This window comes from Limanda limanda, chromosome 8, assembly GCF_963576545.1.
Source record: "Limanda limanda chromosome 8, fLimLim1.1, whole genome shotgun sequence".
NCBI classification, from domain to species: Eukaryota; Metazoa; Chordata; class Actinopteri; order Pleuronectiformes; family Pleuronectidae; genus Limanda; species Limanda limanda.
The window spans coordinates 6,770,178-6,796,167 of NC_083643.1; the positions used below are offsets into that span (position 1 = coordinate 6,770,178).

Below are 25,990 nucleotides of genomic sequence, written 5' to 3' on the forward strand. Positions count from 1 at the left end.
ATAAGATAAAACTTTACTGATCCTCTGTGGAGGAAAATTAGTGGAAAGAAATACAGAGGAAATTCACCAGTTACACAGAAGGACTTTTCAGCGTAAAATGTAGAGAATAAAAATGGATAAATGCTAAAGCTGTTGGACAAAGGTTGTGTAGTTTTGTGATAAATAATAAGTAGCTCACTGATATTAATTTTTCTTAGAGAATTAAAAAATGTCCGGTTTAAATTCTGTGACTGTCTGATGTTGTTGGTGAAACTCTTGGATCAAGTCCCGCTTGACCCGGATGAAAGCGACAGTCTCCGGTTTGTTCTGCTGCACAAAGATGAGGTTTCCTGCGACGGGCACGCGTCGGTGTGACAGGGGGGGTCGGTCTGTGGGTGTCACTGGTGGAGCGGTGTGGCCACAGCGTGCGTCGGTGTTCGAACCCCTTCCCGGTTCGTTGGAGCGCACGGAATAAAAAAACAGATCTATATCTGGACGGTGCCAGCTGTCCTCGATAGGAACCTGAAGAGGACAGGAGTCTCCTGGTGTGTCTCCAAGACGCAGGGACCCTCAGCAGCTTGTCTCCCTCGCTGATCTGTCCTCTGACGCCATGTGTGCGTAAGACCCCCCGCAGCGCAGCAGCAGTAGCTTCGGGATCCGTGGATCTGATCTGATCCGTCGACGGGAGTTTCCTCATCACTCGGGTGAAGCTGGACCGGAGGAGAGAGTCCTGGTTTCGAGGCTGGATTCACAGAGTTGGATATACAATGAGTCTCTATTGGATTTTATAATAATCTCGCGTCTGGGTTTGGATTCCTTCATAACAGCATGTTGCCAGAAATAAACAACAAGGTGAGGTACTGTGGTTGGATGACCAGGGGCAGGAATACAATGCGGTTCCCTGAGGTGTGACTGGTACTGTTGTTTATAAGATATATTATGAATATTATGAATATAAAATTAGTCTGGTTATCTAATCAATTCAAGAGTTAATATATTCGTACACTTCACCTCCTATTTATGATCCCATGTGGCTTCAAAACTAACATACATTCTTTATTTATCTTCAAACAATGTGCTTGTATAGTGAAAAGGTTTTTATTAAGTGCATATTCTCTTTATTTTCATATTTGTTCCTCCGTCTATTCTCTCGTTATCCTCATTCTGACGCTCCACTGCTGTAACAAGGGAATTTCCTCTGCGTGGGGTGTTTCATAGTCTTATCTAGTCTCAGTGTATTTGCCTTATAGGTTTTCCGTGCTATAAGAGGCACTTTGGACCAGATTCATGGCTTCACTCCAGGGTAATTCCATTTCAGGTGGAGACCTTCTACAGGTATCCTTGAAAATCTATAATTTAATCAAAATTCTCTCATCTTCACGGATTTACACCGAGAACGTGAAGTCATTGTCACATTATCCCTATTTAATGCTGATTTTATATAGTCCAGCCCTTTCCTCTCAGGAGCACGCCAAGCTATGATGAAAAATCGGATCCATTTCTATTTCAGTCGGACGTTTAGCCTACTTATTTCAGTGTTTGTTGTGCTGACAGTTTCTGTAAGTCTAAATGCGTTCTGGGTGTATTTTTGACCCCCTACATGGAAACCGATGTAAATTTAACTCTTGCTGTTTTTTAAATCTTAAAAGAATTCGGTGTCTTTCAATTTTTCTTGGTGTCAGAGGTGAAAAGCGCAGGAATGTTTGCTTTGCCACCAGCCTGAACAATGATTGATTATAGTCATGAATCCATCGGGGCAGTCGAGACCAACAGGAAACAGCTTGTTGTGCAGTGAAAGTGACAGAAAACCCTGTTTATTTATATGAAATATGACTGTACGTGTCTGACAGTGTCTCTGAGCACAGCTTGTTGATGTTTACCTTCAGTTGGTTTTGTTGCTACGTTGACCCATTGACCAAATGACCCTTGAGAGCCCAGAGGTGCTGGGATGATCCTCCAGCTACGACCTCACGGATCAAGAGTCAGCTCGGTTCTTGACTTTCGTTTCCTTGTGTTTACGTCCAATGATCAGCACTTCATTAAATCGGATCTGAATTTGAGTGTTTCCTGTTCTACACACTGAAGTTCAGGCACATTTTAAACATCAGCTGAATGTTGAATCCTCATCTTCAGCTGATTTTAATGAGGGCGGTGCAGTGGTGCACCTGTTGATCCGCTGGGCCCTATACGTCACTGTGGAGTTTAGAAGGATCTCCCTGTGTCTGCATGTGTGGGTTTTCTCATGCAGTAGGTTAATTTGAGACTCTACATTGCCTGTAGGTGTGAACGGTTGTTGGCCTGTATATATATATTGTCCCTGTGATAGACTGGGATTGGCTCCAGCTCACCTGTGACCCTCAGAGGAAAACCATTAAAGATAATAGATGGATGGAGGGGAAGAATGAGAAATTCCCCACCACCCGACACTCTCTCTAACCTGTTATTTCTATATAGGATTAATCTCATTTATCACAGTGGAATAAAAGGTCACGGTCATTCCTACTGGCACTGGGCACATGTAATGATGTCACTGGGTTTCCACTGGCTCAGTGCTCATTAGCCAGGCTTACAGCAGACCTCTGCAGGTGAGGCTTTGGACGCCGACCTGCCACAGTGACCTACATGGCTCCTTAGATTTGTAACATGAATACACAGAGGTATTGTGCCCTCGTTTGGCTACGTGTGGTTTCATTATCACAACAACAGAACGTGTTTACTTGCCTCAGCTGAGCAGGTGGAGTCTCAGAGGTTTATAAGTCGGTGATAAGAAGTTATATCTGCAGCAGCTTGGTTCCATTCATTGGATTGACAGGTGCAGGGAGTGTTAGTGTTGGTCAGAATCCACCAAAAGATGGGACTCCATTGAATCCAAATTTATTTCAATTGCACATTTCTAATTGACACCAGGCCAACTTGCCTTTTGTAGCCTATGAGAACCCAGTGTTTCACTCTGTGGTGGATCGATTTGTCTCGTTCCCCTGCAGAAAATGTCTCTTTTCCCTAAGATCATGATTGAGGATGTTGTCTCTCATCCTCTCAGTTTGTCTTCCTCACTCCCTCTGTCCCATCCTGCCAGGCTGGCAGGGTTTAGCTCACATCCCCATATGGACCTAGAGCTTTATTTCACCCATCTGGTGTCGGCCTCAACACTAACACAACCCAGTGATTAATAAAGCACGTGTAAGCTGCCTTGGTGTCGAAGTGTGCCTGTGATCAACTATGCCGTTTATTTTACCCCCCCGCCCCACATTTTTAACACATTCAGCTCAGTCCTTCAGTTTCTCTCCAGGCACGTGCACTGCTGAACACATGGATGTGCACGTGGCTACACACCTGCAGGAGAGTGCCGGACACTGAGAGGCAGGATCGTTGTTGCTGGGTTTTTTGCAGGAGGAATCTATTCTAGGATCGCAGAGCATAATTTTTGCTTGTGTGGCTGCAGCTTCGCTCGGCCGCCCACAGGCTGCACGGACCCAAGAGGCACTTTCATTATTGTTATTTAACGTGACTGTGAGATGAAGAAAAATATGGTTTCTCATTTCTATTATTACTTCAGCATTTCGTGTTAAATAAGAAGCGTCTTTTATTCCCCCTCAATCTTGTCACATGTTTCACGTATCGCTCTCGTTCCTCCCACAGACGTCACGACCGGAGGCTTTCCCTCACCCCCACAGACTCCCAGCAGAGGGAAACCGGCTCGGAACAAACCGTTCCTGCTCACAGGTCAGCACACCCCCCCTCCCACCACCACCACCATCACCACCACCACCACCCTCACTTCTGCAACACGCTGCAGCATCTGACCCAGAACCCACACTTTGAATTATGTAAATTGGTGCTTAAATTATTCTCGAGACCTAATATTTGCATTCTACTGCAAACATCTGCAGTAAACTACACCAGAATGTCATAAATGATTATCCTTGGCAATAATTGTATTATATTGGTTTTTAACTTTTGAATGAATGATGCATTTCAAGGATGATGAAGCAGCTCATCAGAAGAAAAGTGCCTTATTATAAAATTGCATGGTCGTCTATATAAATAAGAACAAAATGGACATGACTGCACCCGTCCGTCTGCACACACGAGGCCATGTGGTGTCACGCATCAAAGATGTCCAGTGATACAAGAGCATCTTATTTAGAGAGCATGCCCCCCCCCCAGCTCCGTACAGCCACATAGCTGTGTTTACTTCCTCTGACTGTTGTGGCAGGTGCTTTGCGACTATATTTAGCCCTATCTCCAAGCGTCATAACCAAGTTGGCAGATCCTGCAGCAGCTCTAGACACGTGAGAAATATATCAGAAGCATCTACTGTATGGATGGGAGAGCTTTTATTTCCTGTTGATAATAAATATGAAATTATTTAAACGGAGGGGAAGATCTGCTTTGAATGTCTCCACTTGAAATTTAAATTTGTGGATTATTTGATCGATAAGTGGAAACACGTTTTAAATATGTTTGCCGATATTTAAAATCGCCAAACATAGACATCCTCTAGACAGATATGAACGTCTGCAGGATGTCTTATTTTTTCCTCTGAGCCCCTGGCACAGGACAGAGGTCTAATTTTGCCCACCTTTGCCCGGGCTGGGGCTTGTGAGGCGGTGACACATGTAGTCGTGCTCCCGGAGCAAGCAGGACGGCAGCCAGAGAAAAGCAGGTTGTAGCTCTTCACCTCCCCTACAGGTCTGCCCCTGCAGACAGGCCCTGTCAGGACCCGGCCTCACGGAGCTCTGTCCCCATCTCACTCTCACCCCCCCCTGATCAGTAATTCCAGCCTGCCTATACCCGCTGCAGGGGGGGGGGAGCTGGGTTGTCCGGGTCACCTGAGCCTGCACATCCGAGACGCATGTGAGAGGGGATGTAGATCCCAAACCAAAACTGAGGAGGTCACAGCCCGACACGAAGAAGTGAAAAGGAGGCTGTGACAAAGCGTGTAGCTGCAGCTCAAACAGGAACAACCGACCTCGCTCTGCTGCGGCTGCTTTGTTTTCAAATGTGCTGTTGAGTATTTGTTATTCTGGGAGACTCCCTGCGGAAAAGATCTTCAAAGCAAGTTCTGGCAATTTCTTAATAGTAGTATTAATAGTTAATTTTCACCAATATCCTCCCTGGTTTTGTGAATTAAATGCTATCATTACATATTCAGCAAAAACAATGACTAAAATATCTATTTTTCTCCACAATCCATCATTGTTGTCACTATTGAGAAGTTCTTAAAATTCTTAAAAACCCTCCCTGTGATTTGCAGAAGTTTGGCCCGGGTGTAGGGACGTTGCCCCAGCTCGAGCCCCCCGTGGTCCAGGTGGTGGTCAGCAACGCCAAAAACCAGCACCAGCAGTCAGACAACATCCTGCCCCAAATCGCCAACAAGGGGGGTCAGAACAACTTCCAGACGCACACAGTGAGCCTCGAGTGCAGTAACGAGTTTATTAAATGTGTCTGATTGAAGGGAAATGAACAGAGTTCACACAGAGAATTTTCCAAAGTAACCAAAGTAGTTACTTTCTAAATCTTCTCTTCTTTCCTGTGTGTGTTTTCTGGACAGGACGAGAGGCCGAAGCCCGCCCAGCAGTTCAGCATGCGGTTCGGTGGAGTGACGGATAAAGTGTCCGTCTCTCGCAACAGCAAGATGTCCAGCAACAAGCAGGAGAAGGAGAAGTCATATGAGGGACAGAGACTACCCATGTCACCCACAGGTGTGTTGTGAGAGTGAGAACATCACAGAGACGTTATCGTACATTTTCAATCTATTGGGGCAAACAACACATTTTTATACTGATGCAGTAAAAATAGCATGTTGGCATTCAAGGCGTCTCTTCACAATCCTCTTCACTTGGCAGAAGTGTAATCAATATGCAAGTGATTCATTCCGCCCTCCTCCTCCTCCTCCTTCTCTTACTCCTTATTCCTGCTGCAGAGGCACTGAAGAACTTCCAGGAGCGGCTGACGGCGTTTGAGCAGGAGGAAATCGCAGACTACAGCGAGCTCTGGTTCCTGGGTCTGGCCTCTCAGAAGATCGAGGGTTCACAAGGAGCGCCGCAAAACTCCGGATACGATGACGAGCACGGAAGCTACATCAGGGTAACGTCTTTATAACAGGTTTAACATTTGCGATGATATCCGGAGTATCTCCAGACATTCTCCATTGAGGCTGTATGTGTGATCGCAAATGTCAGAGTGAGTTGATGTGAGAACACAGCAGGAGATCCCTTTCCGCAGGATTTACCCCGAGCTAGTGGGCACGTTGTTAAAGTTTCAAAAACGAGACAGACACACAATTAATAAAGAATATAAATATCTCTGGATTAAGATGATTCTTTAGTTCATGGTCATGTGGGCAAAAAAATGTCAAATCAAAAATCATCAGGGACTCATGGAGCTGAGTTTAAACCAGACACTTTAAAGAACACTTCATCCTGCATGTGATTGTGCAAAGACATGGAATTGAGGTCATTTTAAAGTAAGAAGGTAATGTGAAAATATGGAGGCGTCATGCTGTGAATCTTTTCACTCGCTCTTTCACACACACACACACACACACAAACACACAAACACACAAACACACAATCCTTCCAAGCTGCCTGCGCTGCCTCCATTTGACCTTAATCCAGCAGCTGCAGTCATTATTCCTGAACAGTGTTTTACAAGAACCTGCTCTGAGGAGACAGTTCAATCCTCTTTATACTGAATGAGCTGTTATAGCCTCAGTGAATAAACATTGTTAGAGGATCTGAGAGTTACATACACTCATAATACACACAATACTGTAATCAACTCACTGTAGCTTGCAGTGTAATAATTATTAACTGTCAGTATTAGAGATAGAATTTGGTTAATTACATGGTTTTGATGTGTTTACTGTTGCCTGATATGTCTTGAGAGAATAATTAATTCAAAATACCAATAAACAGTATAATAAATATGAATAAAGTTAAATGAATCAGTGAATTCTGCTTTAATATTCTCTGTGCTCGTCCTCTTGCTCTTCCAGGTGCTGCACGACCACATCGCCTACAGGTTTGAGGTTCTCGAGGTGATTGGGAAAGGCTCCTTCGGGCAGGTCCTGAAATGTCTGGACCACAAAACAAATGAACTCGTAGCCATCAAGATGATTCGCAACAAGAAACGGTAACATTTGGCTTATTTTATTTATCCAACCACTATTTATAAGCCACATGTAAACAGAAATAGAGCTACTTCAGTCAAAAATGTTGATGATGACGAGGAATAATTCTGACTCAGCAACAGGCCACGTTTACAGCCCAATTTAAAAAAAGCAAGTTTAGAACTGACACTGCACTACTTCAATCTAATTCTGACCAATTCATGTGTAATTAAATCTTGTTAATCCACTTTGTTAAAACCAGACAACCTGCATTTATTAAGTTCAGTGCTTAGTTGCTATGTTACTGTGTAGATTGAGTAAATCTTCACGTTCAGGGAGTCAACGTGTGGTATTCGTGTGAGTCCCGTTGTGAGGTTTTTTCCCACATGCCTGCGCCGTGATCGTTTTCCATCTCAGGACTCTGCCAAAATCGCTGAGATCCTGATTTAGCATGACGCAAGTCGGCACCTCGGTGTAATCTTACCTGTCCCTGCTCGCTGAGGAGCGCAGGGGCAGCAACAGGCTCGAGGGCCTGTAGGTCCGATGCCGCAGGAGCCCTCAGGTCTTACCACCGCTTCAATAATGCAGAAAACAAAATGGGTGCAAACTGCCACAGCACAGACCGAAAGGGAAGCGTTCCCTGTGGCAGATAGCTTTGGCAGATCTTATTTCTCCTGGAGGAGGATTCTGACTGGTGGACATGAAGGAGGGATTTTAGGGTTTCTGGGCTCGGACAAACATCTTCATGTAGTATATCAAACATTTTGAAAGAATCCAAATGTAAGAGATCTTAGTGTTGATATTTTGATATTAATTGGTTTATTCTGACGTGGTTGTATCTGGAACGTATCATCTTCAAATCACAGGATGTACCGGTGAATCTAACAACTCTGCAAATTTACCCCGTAGGTTTCACCACCAGGCTCTGGTGGAGCTGAAGATCCTGGATGTGATCAAGCGGAAAGACAAGGACAACCTCCACAACGTCATCCACATGAAGGAGTACTTTTACTTCCGAAACCACCTCTGCATCTCCTTTGAGCTCCTCGGGTTTGTCCATTTACTCATCCATCACACAGGTCTGCACGTTCAGAGAAGACACGACTGAATAATTCATCTGTTAATCGAACGCGGTCATGGTTAGCCACCTTTCCCCAGGTGCACCAGCAGGGGTCGTGTCATCAGAGGCCCTTCTCACTTGTCTCTATAGCCATTACCTCCACATTGAGTCAGTGAGAAGTCAAGTGTTTACCTGTGCACCCTCAACATCTGCATTGGGACATTGAACTCCTCTATCTATACTTGAGGGGAGATAGTTTTGTGTACCACTGTGGATGAGTGACCTTTAGAGGACGTCTTGGACTGCCACCTCGTCTAAGGTTACCGTCACCCAATCCTTTAGTTAAGGCCTTGATTAGGTCGCTATCTCTTACCTCTTCTTGCTTCATGGTGTGAAGGCTCGTGTTGCACAGGCTAAAGAAGTTTATGCTTATCACAAGTGGCACGAAATAGCACGAGGATACACTGCTTGTCGATCATAGATAATGTCTAAGTGACAAGTCAGTGGAAGGTTTACACGATGTAAAGTGTAACGTGACATAACTCTGTCTGCCGTCTTTCTTTTCATTTATTTGAGGGCGTGTGATGTTTACTTTATTTGCTGCCTCTTTTTTATAAAGAGCGTCATCACTGAACTCACTCTATGATAAAATACAACGTATTCTTTTTGAGGAACTACAAGAAAAGGAATTCAACTTTCTGTGCATTGTTTTGTTTTTTCCCCACAGGGTGAACTTGTATGAGCTCATCAAAAAAAACAACTTCCAGGGCTTCAGTCTCGCCCTCATCCGGCGCTTCGCCCACGCGCTGCTCAGGTGCCTGCAGATGCTGCACAGGGAGAAGATCATCCACTGTGACCTCAAACCGGTACTGACTAATAAAGATCAAGTTATTAAACAGAGAATTTGGCTGAAGTAAAAAAACGTAGCTCCACAAAACATGCAACATATTATAAACTTACATAAGACGTGACAACAAAGGAGGGTGTTGACCACTGGTGATAAAGTTGCTGTATGCAAACACAGTACAGATAGAGTGAGCATGGAAGTATGTAACTTATAGATATAATGCAATATTCACTGTAGCTGTAAAAACAGTGTGTAAGAGTTATAATAGAATAGAGTATTTATAGTATATAATATAGTATACTTTAATATATGATATAATAATAATAATTTCTTATTATTATCATTATTGTATATTTTATATTCACTTTTCTTGTGTTTTCTTGTTACATAAAACAACACAATTTTAATTTCAAGGGATTTAAAAATTTGTGACTCATGTAACATATTATATACGGTTGTTTTATTTGTATCATATCTGTAAAACCTGAACCATTATGTGAAATACAAATATGTTGGAGTCAATAGAACCTGGCGTGACTCAGACCTCTGCACCGAACCACTGGACTGCAACTGATACTTGACCTGCAGAGACAATAGTGTGAATGTTGCTCCCTCTTGTGGAGCATTGTAACATCAGCAGCGCTCCTGAGAAGCAGCAGTGTCTGAATGGTTTTGGTTTTTTTTACTTCTGCACAGGAGAACATTCTTCTTTCTCAGAGAGGACCAGGGAACATCAAGGTCGTGGACTTTGGCTCAAGCTGTTATGAGCAACAGAGAGGTGAGAGCATAAGGAATGAAAACACAGTTTTTAAGAGGTGATTTCAAAGAAGTCATATATGAACTTGCTTCCGTTCTCCTCCGTTAGTCTACACCTACATCCAGAGCCGCTTCTACCGCTCCCCGGAGGTGATCCTGGGTCACCCGTACAGCATGGCCATTGACATGTGGAGTCTGGGCTGCATCCTCGCGGAGCTCTACACCGGCTATCCTCTCTTTCCTGGAGAGAGCGAAGTGGAGCAGATAGCTTGCATAATGGAGGTAGAACACAGAAATAGATGTGTCTCTATTTATTTTTATACTCATTAATGAGATGTGTTGAGTTGCTGCGGTATATGAAGGTAACCAGATATTATTACTCGCAGGTTCTCGGGATGCCTCCAAATGATTTTGTTCAGTCGGCGTCGAGGAGGAGGTTGTTCTTTGGTGAGAAATCTTCTTCACTGACACAACTTTATTACTGTAGATTTTGATTAGTTATATTTCATTATTTTGCAGATTATAGAGCCGGATAACAAATGTGGGATTGCAGGATGAAACTGTGAATGAGTTTAAAACCCTCTGCTGTATTTTGTGAGCAGATTCCAAAGGAAACCCGAGGAACATCACCAACAGCAAGGGGAAGAAGCGGAGGCCGAACTCCAAGGAGCTGTCAGCTACTTTGAAAACCAATGATGCTTTGTTCCTGGACTTCATCAAATGCTGCCTCACGTATGTCACATTCACACTCCTTTGAAATAATACGCTCCTTTTATTTCATCCTGAAGTGACTGCATTAAAACTGAGGTGCTGCATTAGAGATCCAACCAGCTGTGTTTTCTCGTTTAAATAATTTCTTCCTCCTCTTCTTCAGTTGGGATCCGACCAAGCGACTGAGTCCTGACGAGGGTTTGCAGCACGAGTGGATCCTGGAGGGGAACTTCAACCGAGTGCGGCCAAGAACCAGGCCGGTGGTGAAGAAGACCTCAGACAGTTCCACCAGCACCGACAGACTCACTAACAGCAGGCCTGGTAAGAGTAGAGTCATCAGCCATACCATGCATATTGTCACTTATAGCATTTCATGATACTGAAAGTACTTCACATTTAAGTGGATTCAATTAAATATCACCAGAAACCAAACTCATTCAGTGTAGAAGTTTGTATGTCCACATAGAAACATGCATATCTACACATATACTGTACATAGACATACATACATTTAAAATGCACATACTTTTATGCCTCTTAATTAAAATATTAAGTCTAAGTTAAACACTGATTAACTTGTATACTGGTCTTTCCTAATATTAGTTATAACAAGGATTTCAGATGTCAAAGAAGTGGTCAGGCAAATTTGTATACTTTCTATGTTGTGTGAAACAATTTCAATCAACAATTTAATCGCTAAAAATAATAATTGCTACGAAATACAAATTATTTCCACTGTCATTATGGACAGGGATTAAGCTGGATGGGTATTTAGAAATGTGACGTCATTGTTATTATGATATCCAGTAATAATAATGATAATAAGCCAACAAGGTAAAAAGCTGAAGCCAAACCCACACTACAGTTCTTTGTGTTCACATCCAACTGACGTTTAATGTCCTCTGTTTCCATGGCGCAGCAGAGAGGGTCGTTTCAGAGAGCAGCACTAACGACAAGCTGAAGAGAGACGGCTCGGGAACTGGAGCAAAGACGGCGCCTGCCGAGCGGCTGCGGCCCATCGGGGCCTCGGCGGAGGAGGAGGTGTGCGAAGGCGACGGGAAACTCTCCACGGACGCCAACCAGCAAGGAGGTGGTGAAAGGCCCGTTCACATCTTCATCAAACCTCAGGAGGAAGTGGGCACCGAGAGGAAAGACAGCCAGGAGCCATCTCAGTGTTTGCCACCTATCATGTAACAGTCTGAGGGGAAATGTGCTGCGTTCATGACAAGTGGGAAGTGGGAGAAGTGCAAATGTCCCCTGAGTGAGGCAGTGGCAGTGAACGGACAGCTGAGAGCTTGGTTGACCCTGCACACACTGAGAATGTTAAAGATCCTCCATGTTGCTGCTGCATCTACATGAAGTCGAAAAGCAATGCGTGACAGAAATCAGATTTCCTGAGTTTCAGGAGGAAAAAGCTGCTCGAACCCAAGTTTCCTGCCATGAACAAAACCCAGACGTGTGGTGGCAGAGATCTTCTTTTTATTGCAGTCTTAGTGGATTATTTCGATTCTGTGAAACTTTGAGTTTGTGTGACTGTGATGTCAATCTACCATTTTTATTTTTTATATAAGGGAGGGAAGATGTCGATGGAATGTGTGACAGTGGAGTCGTCCGTGCTGAGTTCAGGTCGAATGGTTCAATATCTTCATCGTTGTCTCCGCTGTCCCTGTGTTATTTATTGAACCCAATCTTTGCTGTGCATTGACATCTCATTTTTCTAGCGCTCGTACCTCCAACAGTCAATTCAATCAAGCTGCACCAGACCTCACACACTAACAGATATCAGTCTCTTAATTATGCCGGATTTTAGTTATCCAGAGCCCCGAATTATTCCCTGGGAAATGGGTGAAAATGCTAAAAAAAACATCAAATGCAATTCAACAGTAATATTCTTGGATCACATCCTTCCTCCAAGTTTACATCGAAATCCACCCGGTGGTTTGAACCCTGCTGACAAACAAACAAATCTGTTTTTGCTTTTTGCTTTTTGCATTTAAACAATTTCGCTTCACTTACTAACTAACACTTTTGTGAGGGTAAAAGATTTGAAGGATTTTTGTGCAATAAAGGCTGAGCCAAAAAAAAATTGTTCTTTTTTAAAATCATGTTGACAAAGAAGGATTATGTGTTTCGTAATTGTAGATTGCAGTTAATTACCTAGTAATTATTGTTTTATTTATTATGAAATATGTTCGCTCCTTTGTTTAATATTTGTGCAACAATTTAATTGACGGTCATTAAGTATGTATTTGTAATAGAATGTGTTGTACATATTTCTGTTCTTTCTTATGTATGTGTAATACAGGACTTATTTAAGAAAAATATTTAAGATATCTGTGGAGGGTTTAGACAAGGTTTTACTTGTTGTGTTGTTACTTTATGGAAACATTTTGTCCGTGTTATTCAGGATATTTTTTATATTAGAAACAAAAAAGACAATCCTTCTATTGATAGTTTGTGCCTTGCAGTATTAGAAATCTTGCACTTAATATTCTGTGTGAGAACACCTGGATAGAAACAGCTGGATTCTTACCTGTCAGACATGGAGACAGAGTTGCCAGGATCCCTCTTATTTGACAAAATCATGTCTCTGCTCATGTTACGGGACAATTACCGTCTTTTTATTCATGTCTTTAGTCGCCAACAAGCTTCAAAGTTAAATTGAACATAGACCCGTGCCCTCGTTATCGATTCGCTAACCAAGAGATCCAGAGAGGAAGGACTGTAGCTGGGACAGAAAGTAAAGAAAAGTAATTTTTATGTCTTTTATGAGTAAATAAAAAACTATTTCAAAGAACATGTGTTTTCATTGTTACTTTTATATTGTATCATCAAAGTTGTGTTTGTGTCAGTGACTCTAGCTGAAAGGAAACAGAGGCCTATTGGGCACAGTGACACAATCTGAATAAGACCACAGACACTATACTGAAGAGCTACTGTTCAGATTTAAAATAAAGTATAAATGACAGGTTCATAAATTACATTAATGTTTACACGTAAATCGTGTGAAGAAAAAATATATTAATCATTTTCCAAGAACTGTCATTTATTCATTAATTATTTTTGTATTCAACTATTTATCTATTTATTATGTATTCACTTATTTAACAACCAATCCAAACTGTGTAGACAAAACCAAACATTTCAAATCACATTATTTGCTGACTTTGCAGAACAGTCACTTCACAGATTTCCCTTTCAGTGCAAATACAAATAACTCGTGTTGTACTTTGTGTTGCACATTTTTTAGAAGTGTAGAAAAATGTAAAACATAAAAACAAAACAAAACACGCTGATATTTTGTACCCTTGTTTTTTTTTTTGCGTCACTCCCCAGCGCCTCGTAGACGTTTCTCCTGTTTTGACCCGAACGGGACGCCGTAGTCGGGGAAGATGGCGGCCATAGCATTGGTTAGCCGTCCTGCTAACGTCCTTCCAAAGATTTGCAGTGAGTAACCTCTGATCTGTCTTCAGACTTCGTGTTGAAGTGTTTGTTAGAAGATACTAGTGAATCTGTTCTTCTGTGTGACCACATCTCTGCCCGCTTGTTCACACCGATCACACGGATCCAGTGACCTTGCTAACCAGCTAAACTCCTGCTAGCATCTCAGCTAGCTGCTAGCTCCCAGTTAGACCTGTGCAGAACTTTAATGGTGATTAACAGTGTAAAGGTGAAGGCTGGCATCGATCTGTGGAACTATTACTGAAGGGTGAAGCTTAGTTAAAGTTCAGTTCCAGTGTTGGACAGTGTGTCCTCTCCGCTTGGCCACCGTGACGTGACGTGGGTTCGAGACTCTCACAACACTGTGTTCTAAGATTCAATCTCTCAGTTGTTGCTTCTTAGTTTTGATGATAATTAACTCGATTGATTGATTGATATCAAGCTGGCAGCCTCTTCAGATAAAATATGACTGATGTGTTGTTGATATTGATTTGCTGACGTCCTCTCTTACTGGGTGCTGCCTCGTACCTTCAATCTGATGAACTATGAACTGGTAGTTTCACCATCAGCCTCCAGTACATGTGTGATTCTGCTTACTTCAGTCAAAAAGAGGGGTTTCCTCACTTCCTGTAGTTGTTCTCTCAGCTTTGAATCAATCAGGCTCCTCTCCTGACCTCACCTCGTCCTTTATGACCTGCAGAAGTAAACTCTAGAGATGGTTGTCCATGAAAGTCTCCATCTTCCTCCAGCATATTTCCTCCCCCATTCTGATCATCAACTCAAGCTCTTGACCAGGACCTGCATGGTTTTATATACTGCCACCTGTTTGGATGATTTATTGTGGTTTTTGCAGGAGTGAACCGATAGTAAAGTGCTCATTGAGAATAGAATGCATCAAACTGAGGCGTGTTTCTATTTGATAATATTCGTACCAACAGATGTGTAAGAATCAGAATCAGAAAGTATTTATTGCCAAGTAGGTTTACACCTACCTGGAATTTTCTTTGGTATATAAGTGCATACAATGAACATAAAACATAAAAACACAATAAGTACTTCACATTAGAAAAAATAATAATAACTTTATAAAACAAAACTAAAATATATACAAGATATAAAAAGTAAAATGCAAAAACTTATAACCACTTATCAGTTATAAAACAGTTACAAATATATACATATAAATATATACAGATATATACAAGATATGAAAAGTTAAATAAAAAGTAAAATGCAAAGCAGGAGAGAAATGGGGATGTGCAATATACTGTTATGTTATCAGAGCAGGATCTATTTGAACCTCAGTAAGTTTAGTTCCCTGAATGCAATCCTCCTTTTGGATCCTGACCCATCGCTGCCTGTGTTCCCCTCCCTTTCGACAGGTAGCTCCTCCCCTGCTGTGTTGTCAGCCGCCTGTGTCTCCACGGGTCAGCAGAGGAAGCTGCACCATGCCGTCATCCCCAAAGGGAAAGGAGGGCGCTCCTCTTCAAGCGGAATAGCAGCCACAGTGTTCGGTGCCACAGGTTTCCTGGGCCGATATGTGGTCAGCAGGCTGGGTGAGCTTAAAAATACAACATTATACTGATGTTTAACTATGTACACATCTATATTTACTTACTATTGTATCTGCTGATGATTTGCAGGTCGGATGGGCTCTCAGGTTATAATCCCTCACCGTTGTGATCAGTATGACCTCATGTACTTCAGGCCCATGGGTGACCTTGGACAAATCCTTTTCATGGTGAGATTTGCACTTTGCACATTTCTCAGACCTCACAGACATTTGTTGTAGAAATACTCCTCTACTGGTGAAATCAAGTATTTAGGAGCCTTGAATAAAAATGTAAAATGTGGTGTCTGTGTTCTGTCTTGTGGCAGGAGTGGGATCCCAGGAACAAAGACTCCATCAAACATGCTCTGGAGAACTCTAACGTGGTCATCAACCTGGTGGGCAGAGAGTGGGAGACCAGGTATTAAAGCATGTGATTCATGTTCAGTTCTTGGATGACTTTGTTGATTCTGCTTGAAAATTATAAATTAACATTCATGGCATTTCCCCTCTTTTTGTGTGAAGGAACTATTGCTTTGAGGACGTCTTCGTTTCCATCCCTCAGCAGATTGCCAAGGCAGCCAGAGAGGCCGGCATCACCAAACTCGTCCACATGTCTCACCTCAACGCTGACATACGCAGCCAGTCCAAGTACCTGAGGAACAAGGTGGGCTGTTTCTCTACATCAGTCCCTCTCCTAACATTTTCCTAAACCTTATGTTAAGGAAACATTTATGAGTCTGATAAAGCTGTAGAACTTTGAACTGTTATCAAATAATACCTTTGTTTATTTTCTGTATATTTAATGTGGTGTAGGTGCTTGACCTTATTTGTCAGTCATTGACATATAAAATGTGTTTATATTGGTGCAAAGCCCAAGACAAAATTAATCTTGAACCATGAGCTGGCTACATTAACATGTGAAGAAGGTTTGTGTGTTTTAAATCCAGGTGATCATTGTGCGTCATGTTCCTTTCCCACAGGCTGTCGGAGAGAACGCAGTGAGAGACGAGTTCCCAGACGCCATCATCATGAAGCCTGCTGAGATCTTTGGGAGAGAGGACCGATTCTTCAACTACTACGCAAGTAAGAAGTTGTTTGTTTGTTTGTGAATGAGACTATTTCAACGTTTTTGATTATTTTACTGTTCTAGAATTTAAATAAACTCCCTCCACGTCTCACAGTTAGCCATAGTCTCATGTTTGGCTTTGATCCTGTTTCAGATATGCGCTGGTTTGGTAACGCTGTTCCACTCATGGGCATGGGGAAGAAGACGGTGAAGCAGCCGGTTCATGTAAGAGACTTGTGTGATATACAGTCCATTCTAATCGAGCCACATCTGCATGTAGAACAGTAACTGACTCAGTAGCTTCACGTGGCTGATTCAGTTTCCGTTGACATTTGATGACGAGAATGTTTTCAACATGTAGCAGACACAGTGACGAGACATTATTGGTCACATGTCGTTATTCCCCAATTTAAGTCACAGTTGAGTTTGGTGGCATCATCTTAATCCTATTGGTTCTGAGCAGTCTCCCATTAACTATTGAAAAAGGAATTAATTCGTAGGTAGTAGTCGTAGTAGTAGTATTCGAAGGAGTAAACTGCCTAACTTATGTTGTTTGTAACATGTTGACCCAGTCAGAAGGACATGACGTTCCTCTCTAACTAAACCGTCCATCTCCTTCCTCAGGTGGTGGATGTTGCCAAGGCCATCATCAACGCTGTCAGAGACCCTGACGCTGATGGAAAGACCTTCCAGCTCGTTGGGTAGGTTTGAAAACTTGTGTCTTCAGGTTCAGCAAATACAAGTGTTTGGAAAGCTAATTCAGTGATTGAATGTGAGTTCCTTTAATAGATTGTTTTTGTCTTGTGTTGTCATGCAGCCCGAACCGTTACCTCCTTCACGACCTGGTGGAATACATCTACGCTGTGGCACACAGATCCTTTGTGCCCTACCCCCTCCCCCGTCCTTTCTATCGGTAAGTTCCCTCAACCTGGTAAATGTAATACATTAATATTGTGTTTCTCCAGTCTAATCAACCACATTCATCCACTCACACACACATTAATGCAGCACTTTTTCTATTACACTGTGGGAACTGGGGATCAAACCACCGGGGTTTATTAACCCGCTCTACCTCCTGACCCACAGCCACCCTGTTGTGCAGAAATATTTTAACATGTGGCCTCATTGAGTTTGAATGTGTATCTGATGAACGTATGTCTCAAACATAAATGGTTGCAACACTTTCTGTAGGCTTTCAAAATAAAAGCACTCCAGCGTTTCTGTTGACCAAATCCATTCTTTTGTTTAAAAGTTGTTTTTTATTGTGAAATAATTGCAAGAGCGGAAGTTGAATGAATGAATATTGTGTATTGAACAGATGCTGTAAATATGAATTGATATTAATGTGAATATTGTACATTGAAAAGATAAAGTTCAATAACTGCCATTGTGTATATTTATGCTCATACATTTAGCCTTTTACAGAGATTGCAAAACTAATAAATATTTAATTTAGCTATAAATATGACCCATGTACGTGGGGTTTTTGGAAGATAAGCTCCAGTTGTTGCTGCAGACTGACGTCACTGTTACTGTTGTTTCTTTTCAGCCTCGCTGCTAGGTTTTTTGCAATGAATCCTTTTGAGCCTTGGACGACCCCCGACAAAATCGACAGGGTGAGAAAACCACGACTTTGCACTGTCGAGCTTCTACTTACATTATTGATATTTCTGCTTATTCCAGTTAAAAAAAACAATCCGGGACTAATTCTCTGCTGCATTTTTTTCTTTCGTCCAGTTTCACATAACAGACATGAAGTACCCAGGACTTCCTGGTCTGGAGGATCTCGGGATCACACCTTCCACTGTAGAACAAAAGGCGATCGAGATTCTGCGTCGCCATCGCCGATTCCGTTACCTGGAGGCGGACCTGGAAGACGCCAAGCCGGCCAAGACGGTCAACTATTAAACCTGTTGAGAACATCCCTATCGCTCCGGCAGTCAGAGGATGCCTCTGCTATTGTCAGTAACATATATTCTGTACATAAATAAAAAAATACTCTTTAAGGGTTTCCTTGATTTGACTGTTTTTCATGTGTTCATCGTGATTGTTGCCATTAGACGTGATGTTACAATGAAAGAGTCTCTGAAGAGAATTCACCTGTTTTCATATTCTATGACATTTCTGAGTTTTATCAATCAATCACATTTTATTTGATTGATTATAGCCCATATTCACAAATCACAGTTAGTCTCAGGGCTTTAACAAGGTGTGACATCCTCTGTTCTTAAAAACTACTAAAATAAAAAACTCATAACGGTAAAAAAGAAGGTAGAAACCTCAGAGAGAGCCACATGTGAGGATTCCTCTCCCAGGGAGGACATAAGTGCAATAGATGTCACGTGTAACGAGAACATCAGAAAGATAAGCTAAGGGTGTTTGGAACATTGATTAGAATAAACAGTTTGTCGCATAATGGAATATAAATGAATTGATGGATTATTGTATCAGAGTGGAAATATTGTACATCAAGCAGTCTTGTTGTGATCATAGTCCATGATACAGGATCCAACATTATTTAATACCTGACTATGATTTAAATATACAAATTTGCGGTTCACACTTGTGACACGATTGATTTATGTTCCTCCTGTGAAATCTATGCATCCGTCTCACTGGTCCCACTCAGAGGCCGGGTTGCATGGTGGGAGTTGTAGGATCCAGTGGTTTATGGAACCAGCCCCACAGGTGATATATATCCCATCAGCTGATCAGAGGCAGCTGTTCCTCATCAGAGACCCGGAGTGTGTCTGTGTGTGTGTGTGTGTGTGTGTGTCTGTGAGCTGCTCAGTGAGGTGTTGTGTGTCTGTCTGCTCTCCAGGGTCCAGTGAGTCAGGATGAGGTTCGCTTGGATCACCCGACCTGTCCTCCTACTGGTGGGCATCGCACTGGTCTTCAACGCAGGCCTGTTCATGAAGGAGCGGACCGGGCCCGAGCGGGTCGCGACCCGAGAGACCACAAGTCTGTCTGAGCTCGAGGCCAGACTCGGAAACATGTGTGAGTACAAACAAACAAATCAATCAATCAAATTGTATTTGTATAGCCCATATTCACAAATCACAATGTGTCTCATAGGGCTTTAACATGGTGTGACATCCTCTGTCCTTAACTCTCAGCAAGAGTAAGGAAAAACTACTAAAAACCCTTTTAACAGGTAAAAATACATAGAAACCTCAGAGAGACACATGTGAGGATCCGTCTCCCAGGACTTACACAAGTGCAATAGATGTCAAGTGTAGGAAAACATCAGGATAAAGGTTTTAGCTGCAATGATGAGGGTAAACATTTTGAAGGATAACTTCAATATGTCAAGAAGTCCTGCTGCAATCATCATCTAACCCTAACTAAGTTTAGTTTGTCACTCGACATCAATTCTAAATTGAAATGTAAAAATAAGTGTGTGTGATGGTAGAAACCAGAAAAAGCCACTCCCATATAACAAGGAAATAAAATATAATTCATACAAAATCTTCAGTGCGGGTTACACATTAGTTTAAAATATAAATAAAGAGATAATTGTCGTTATCAAGCATCGTGACAAAATGTTATCGAGAGTTGACGATTTGTAGAGTTAAACCATAAACTTTAAATAAATCTGTATAAAAAAGAAAACAATAGTTAAGATTAAGATGCATTTATTTGTCGCACAGACATGCACAGGCACACTCCTGCAAGGGGAAATTTAACCTCTGCTTTTAACCCATCTGGTGCCAGACACACGTAGCATAATAAATATGACCAATTATATAGAAATGTATATTTTACATATACATTAAATAAAGAAACATCAGTGCTCGTCTTGTCTGCTTTGTTTATTGGGTAAAATAAAAGTTGTCAAAAAAACAGTCACTGGGAAAAGCTTGTATCATGTTTTTAGTGAGACTGCCAAGAAACTTGATGGGCTCTGATTTCTTTATGTATTTTAATCTAAAACCTACATCTGAAATATTCATACTGTTCGGAGTGCCATTGCTATTTGGTTGTGTTGTCTGCAGCAGTACAGTGACAATAAATAAAATGCCATATTCAAATCTAGAGGAAGAATGCGCTGCTGCTAACTCAACCCTGGCAACAGATGAAATGTTATAATGTGATAGAGAATCAATCGAGGGAAGATGCACACGTGAATCTCACCGGGAATACTATATTTGATTTAAAAAATTGGCAGATAACGCTCTACATGTTGTCTTTGACATGGTGAAATGTCCATGTCTAGTATTATTTTTAAAAAAATGATAATGTCTCTGGCTCATTCTGCCTTTTCATCCTCAATCTGTCAAGACATAATGCTGGATGCCTTAGGACTAAAGCAGGACGCCATGCAGAAAATGCTGGAAAACGACAGAGACAGATCCAGAAAAGCTGTGTTGGTCAAACGGCTGCTGCAACGCCAGAAACAGCCTGAGCAGCCTGAGCAGCCTGAGCAGAAGGAGCAGAAGGAGCAGCCTGAGCAGAAGGAGCAGCCTGAGCAGAAGGAGCAGAAGGAGCAGAAGGAGCAGAAGGAGCAGAAGGAGCAGAAGGAGCAGCCGGAGCAGAAGGAGCAGCCGGAGCAGCCAGAGCAGAAGGAGCAGCCAGAGCAGAAGGAGCAGCCAGAGCAGAAGGAGCAGCCAGAGCAGAAGGAGCAGCCAGAGCAGCCTGAGCAGCCAGAGCAGCCTGAGCCAAAGATCCTAAATGCCCCCGGGGCGGTAACGTCCAACCAAGTGTTTCCTGACTCTCCCCTGTTCAAGCATTGGGGGCAGAATCTGTCCGAGGTGGAGCAACGAGAGGCAGAGGCTCTGTTTCAGAAGTTCGGATACAACACTTTCCTCAGCGATCGCCTTCCTCTGGACCGAGTTCTTCCAAATACTCTGGATCCCAGGTACCACTGTCCTCTCTGGCTCTTTCCACACATGCATCATCTCTTTGAGCACATGCCTGACCAACCATACACCGATCACTAACTACTGTTCAACAACATTTTAAGTTTAGTGGTGCGGTGCCACAACAGACTTTTTGCATTTACACAGTTTTCTAATGCAAACAGTAGTTAGAGTTGTTTTGAGTTTAAAGTCCCCTGTCTCTGATCAGGTGTCTGACGAAGACGTATGCCAAAGACCTGCCGAGTCTGGGAGTGGTGCTGATCTTCCTGAACGAAGCTCTGTCTATTCTCCAACGGGCGCTGCGCAGCATCATCGACCGCACCCCCGCCTACATCCTGAAGGAGATGATACTGGTGGACGACGGCAGCTCTCATGGTTGGTTGGTTGAATGAACGTGTGATCAGCAAGAGAACATCTGGGGTTTATCGGCTGAACAGATGAGCTGATTGAGAGATGTTTGATTTTGAAGACTTTCACATTGACATGGCATTTAAAGACTGACTGTAAATGGTGATGGGGATTGCAGTCGCCTAATATACATGCACAAATAAAACGTTAGAACCCTGTTTCGGTCTAATGCAACCACAACCACAAACTAAAACTTCTATTCAGCTACAGTCACAACATTGGATTTCACAGAAGTAGTATTTATTGTAGGGAAATGTTTGCTATAGCTTGTGAAGGTGTGAGGAACTGTGTGTGTGATCAGAACTGTGACTCCTCCTCCATGTATAAAACATGTAGCTGCTTTGCATTCTTAAAAAACATTGTGGAAACTGTTGCCTCAGTTGTGTTTTAAATCTGTTGAGCCCTGTTCTCCCATGATCTCAACACATGCCAACGTTCTCCTCCTCAATCCAGAGGACCTGAAGGGCGACCTGGACGACTACGTGGAGTTACTGAAAAGGGGGAACCCGACTCTTCTCTTCACTCGAGTGAGGCACCGCACGCAGCGAGGGCTCGCCTCGGCCCGGGTGTCCGGGTGGAGAGCTGCCACTGCTGAGGTGGTGGCCATCCTGGACGCACACATCGAGGTCCATGAGATGTGGTGAGACAGGGGCTGAAATGTTATTTTTGTTCAAGCACTGACAATAATATAAAGTGTAGTTCTGTATGGATGGATCATCTTCATGATCGCGAGGTACAATTTGGGTTATGTCTCGTCTTTCAAGCAGCAGTGTCTTGTTGATGTTTGCAGAAAGGACACCGTGGACCCAGTACTTACAAGTTTAATGTTTATTACAAGAAGTTTCACAGGTCAGGACGAGCTCTAGAGACTCGGAGACATCACACAGCCAAATAGTGAAAATCTGATTTGCCTCTTGCAAGACAACGAGTTTTATTTGTGGAGGTGGGACCCCCAAACTAGAGATAACATGACATCACACAACCGGGCCTTCTGCCTATATAAGGACATGTTTAGCATCTTGTAGTGTAAGGTGTCTTCATTTTACAGTTCAACGAGTATTCTCTGGGGGAGACAGCTAACGAATAACATCTGGGATAGTGTTCAAAGAGTTTGAGAATCAACACGCCTAAAGATGTTAAAATGTCATTGTATTTTCAAACCATGCTCAGAAGATCTCTTGGCTAAATATACTATAGTTACGACCCCAATGCACACAGTACGGATAATAAAACTGATCAAAATTAAAGATACAGGACAAGAAAACAAAGACATACAGTGGGAGTCCTCACTTTGAAACTGCAATGAAATATAAAAACACTAAAAGTCTGCTGATCCTTGTTAAAATGTGTAAAGTATTCAGTCATCACACTCAGGTATTCATCAAAAGACGAGGACCAACTGATGCGTACCTACTTTGAGGAGCTTTAAATGAAGGAAGTGTGTGTCTCCTCCACAGGGCCGAGCCCCTGCTCACTCAGATCAAAGGCGACCGCACCGTGGTGGCGTCGCCCGTGTTTGACAAAGTGAACTTCGATGACCTCAAGGTCGTTCTGTACCAACCGTCGGCGCACGCCTTCGACTGGGCTCTGTGGTGCATGTACGAAGGATTTAGCCCCGAGTATCACAAGCTCAAAGACGGCTCACTGCCCGGCAAGTAAGTTCAAGTGAAACCAATCAGTGTTTTGAAAATGAAAATGTTCTTATTAATTGCATCTTGTGTGAAAGATGTTTTTAAAGGACCCAGTAGTTACTGTTTTGATCTTTCTCTGGAGGAGTCCATCTGTAATGGGAATCCTCGTCGCTGATCGGGAGTTTCTTGGGGAGATCGGAGTCCTCGACGACGGAATGAAAGTGTACGGTGGGGAGAACGTTGAGCTGGGAATTCGTGTGAGTAAAACCTCCCCTATCTCATATTCAATCCTACATCTCGGGACACATGCCCAGTTATATTATTGATAAAGGGATTTAAGTTGTAAAAAAAAAGCTGTCAACTGTTTCTGATAAACCAATTGAATGGAGCTTCCTGAATGAAGTTCAGTGCACTTTTGTTGTTTTTTTGCACATAAAGGTGTGGACGTGTGGAGGCAGTGTCGAAGTGGTCCCTTGCTCCAAGATCGCTCACATCGAGAGGAACCACAAGCCCTACATGCCCGACCTGAGTCAAGCCATGAAGAGAAACGCACTGAGGGTAGCAGAGATCTGGATGGACGACTACAAGCACAACGTCAACTTGGCCTGGAACTTGCCTTTTGAGGTGCATCAACATACAGTCGAGAAGTGAAGCCCTGTTTGTGGCAATGAAAATATTTGTAGTTATTTGTCCACTGAGTGTCTTCAAGTGCTTAAATGACGGGGAAATTATTTTAAATGTCTATAATCACAATATCGCAAACGATGCCAAATTCTTTGCCTTTGCAGACTCACGGGATTGACATCGGGGACGTGTCTGAAAGGAAAGAACTCCGAGAGAGGTTGAACTGCAAACCTTTCAAATGGTACTTGGACAACGTGTATCCCGAGTTGGATCCCTGGGATGACATCCTGGCCTATGGAGGAGTAAGCTTAGATTAGATTAGATTTCTTTATTTTATCCACACAACGGGGAAATTCACTTGTTACAGCAAATAAGAGAAAACTGAATTTAAGTAACAGTGCCGAAGCACAATAAAAAAGATCACAATATGTACACTACTAAACTACACATAATGAGAGTACAGAAACAAACAACCTGCAAAACAGACACTGTGCAAAAGCAGGTACTGGGGAGAAAGTGGAATGATGTAAGTGTTATTGTAATGAAAACAAAAATATTATAAGTAATATTGCAACAGTAGTGACCATGATACAGAAAATAATTATTATAATTAAATAATTTCATTCATTGCTCAGCAGGTGGCAGCGCGGTATCAGATATCATCCTGTGTCTTTTCATGACTAAACTGTGTGTTTGCACAAATTCCTTCGCTGACAGATGAAGAATCTCGACGCCAACATGTGCTTGGACCAAGGCCGAGTGCCGGGTAACCGACCCGTCGCCTACGGCTGCCACTACTATGGACCCCAAGTAATCCAACTCTAGACCTTCTGTTGTCTTGGTCCTATTTAACCGGCCGTCCTGCTTTCTGACCAGTTTTCTGGGTTTTTTTAGACCGCGTATTACCGTGCGTCTGGTGAGCTCTACATCGGTGGCATCAAGTCCCACAAGTACAATGACAACCGGTGTATAACCGATGCCGGCCAACCAGAAACTGAGCCTGGACTTTACAACTGCAAGGAAGCCGTTCAGAAAGAAATGGGGATATACTGGGACTTCACTCAGGTACAACAACATAAACCATCATCAAAGCAAGTGTATGGACGTCATGGAGGATGTTGCAAAAAGAATGAATAGACTGGCACTCGAGCCTGTACCTCCGCAAAGGCCCAACAGCCCCTTAAATCCAATCAAGCTGCAGCACGTTGCACAAACTCATAGATATCAATCCCCTAACTCTAGTTCTTCAAGATCCATAGATTATTTCCTGGTAAATTAATGAAAATCGTGCAGTTTTGAAGAAAGTAGAAAAAACACTATCGGATCCAGTCTTTTATGTCGATCTGTGTCACAATGTAATGGCTTCTGTCTTGGCCCGTGTCTCTTCCTCATAGACATCAGATTGGTAGTTTTTGTGTAGTCCTGCTCACAAACAATCCGATGGGGGTGAAACCACAACACACTGATCACTACATCACTGTTTTGTTTTCCAGGGCAAAGAGCTGAAGAGCAGACTGACAGGAAGATGCCTGGAGATTAAAGATGCCAAACTTCTAATGCAGGAATGCTCTGGTCAAAGATGGACAGTCCAAAATATAATCAAAGACTTTTAAAAAAGTGTGTGTATGTGGCCAACAAGAGGTGAAGAAAATAAGATATGTGTAAAATATAAAATAAATGTGACTGATCTAAATTGTGTCCCCAATTTGTAAATCTTGAGTTCTGAATTGACTTAGATTCATTTGACATCTTGTGTCTCCACAGTACGCCCGCAAATCATTTTCACATTTGAATTAGCAAAGGTCAGAATGATGTTGTGATTCTCTTTGGTATGAACTGACTTGACGAAAAATACCTTAGGATTTCAGTTGAGAAGAATAAGTGATCAAATCCCGTATTGTTTAGATCTTTCATGGATCCAAAATTATGACTCATGAATCAT

The 25,990-nt window shown here is 42.5% G+C and overlaps 3 protein-coding genes across 3 annotated transcripts; all 3 read left to right on the forward strand.

The window, feature by feature from the left end:
- Window positions 1-807: 807 nt before the first annotated feature.
- dyrk4 (dual-specificity tyrosine-(Y)-phosphorylation regulated kinase 4) lies at window positions 808-12,573 on the forward strand. The gene is made up of 14 exons (XM_061076476.1): window positions 808-831; window positions 3,619-3,702; window positions 5,237-5,389; window positions 5,534-5,684; window positions 5,906-6,069; window positions 6,980-7,116; window positions 8,003-8,143; window positions 8,881-9,019; window positions 9,697-9,778; window positions 9,866-10,038; window positions 10,143-10,203; window positions 10,359-10,488; window positions 10,631-10,788; window positions 11,387-12,573. Exons 1-14 carry the CDS (start codon window positions 808-810, stop codon window positions 11,659-11,661), a joined length of 1,872 nt encoding a protein of 623 aa, XP_060932459.1. The 3' UTR covers window positions 11,662-12,573.
- A 1,271-nt stretch (window positions 12,574-13,844) lies between these two features.
- ndufa9a (NADH:ubiquinone oxidoreductase subunit A9a) lies at window positions 13,845-18,544 on the forward strand. The gene is made up of 11 exons (XM_061076220.1): window positions 13,845-13,914; window positions 15,291-15,464; window positions 15,552-15,649; window positions 15,787-15,878; window positions 15,983-16,124; window positions 16,441-16,543; window positions 16,681-16,751; window positions 17,151-17,227; window positions 17,344-17,439; window positions 18,076-18,142; window positions 18,264-18,544. Exons 1-11 carry the CDS (start codon window positions 13,860-13,862, stop codon window positions 18,432-18,434), a joined length of 1,146 nt encoding a protein of 381 aa, XP_060932203.1. The 5' UTR covers window positions 13,845-13,859; the 3' UTR covers window positions 18,435-18,544.
- An 819-nt stretch (window positions 18,545-19,363) lies between these two features.
- Window positions 19,364-25,661, forward strand: LOC133009076 (probable polypeptide N-acetylgalactosaminyltransferase 8). The gene is made up of 13 exons (XM_061076479.1): window positions 19,364-19,523; window positions 20,808-20,896; window positions 20,999-21,041; window positions 21,228-21,384; window positions 21,594-21,760; window positions 22,247-22,433; window positions 23,251-23,448; window positions 23,567-23,681; window positions 23,863-24,048; window positions 24,213-24,350; window positions 24,766-24,858; window positions 24,943-25,113; window positions 25,542-25,661. Exons 1-13 carry the CDS (start codon window positions 19,364-19,366, stop codon window positions 25,659-25,661), a joined length of 1,824 nt encoding a protein of 607 aa, XP_060932462.1.
- The last annotated feature ends 329 nt before the right edge of the window (window positions 25,662-25,990 follow it).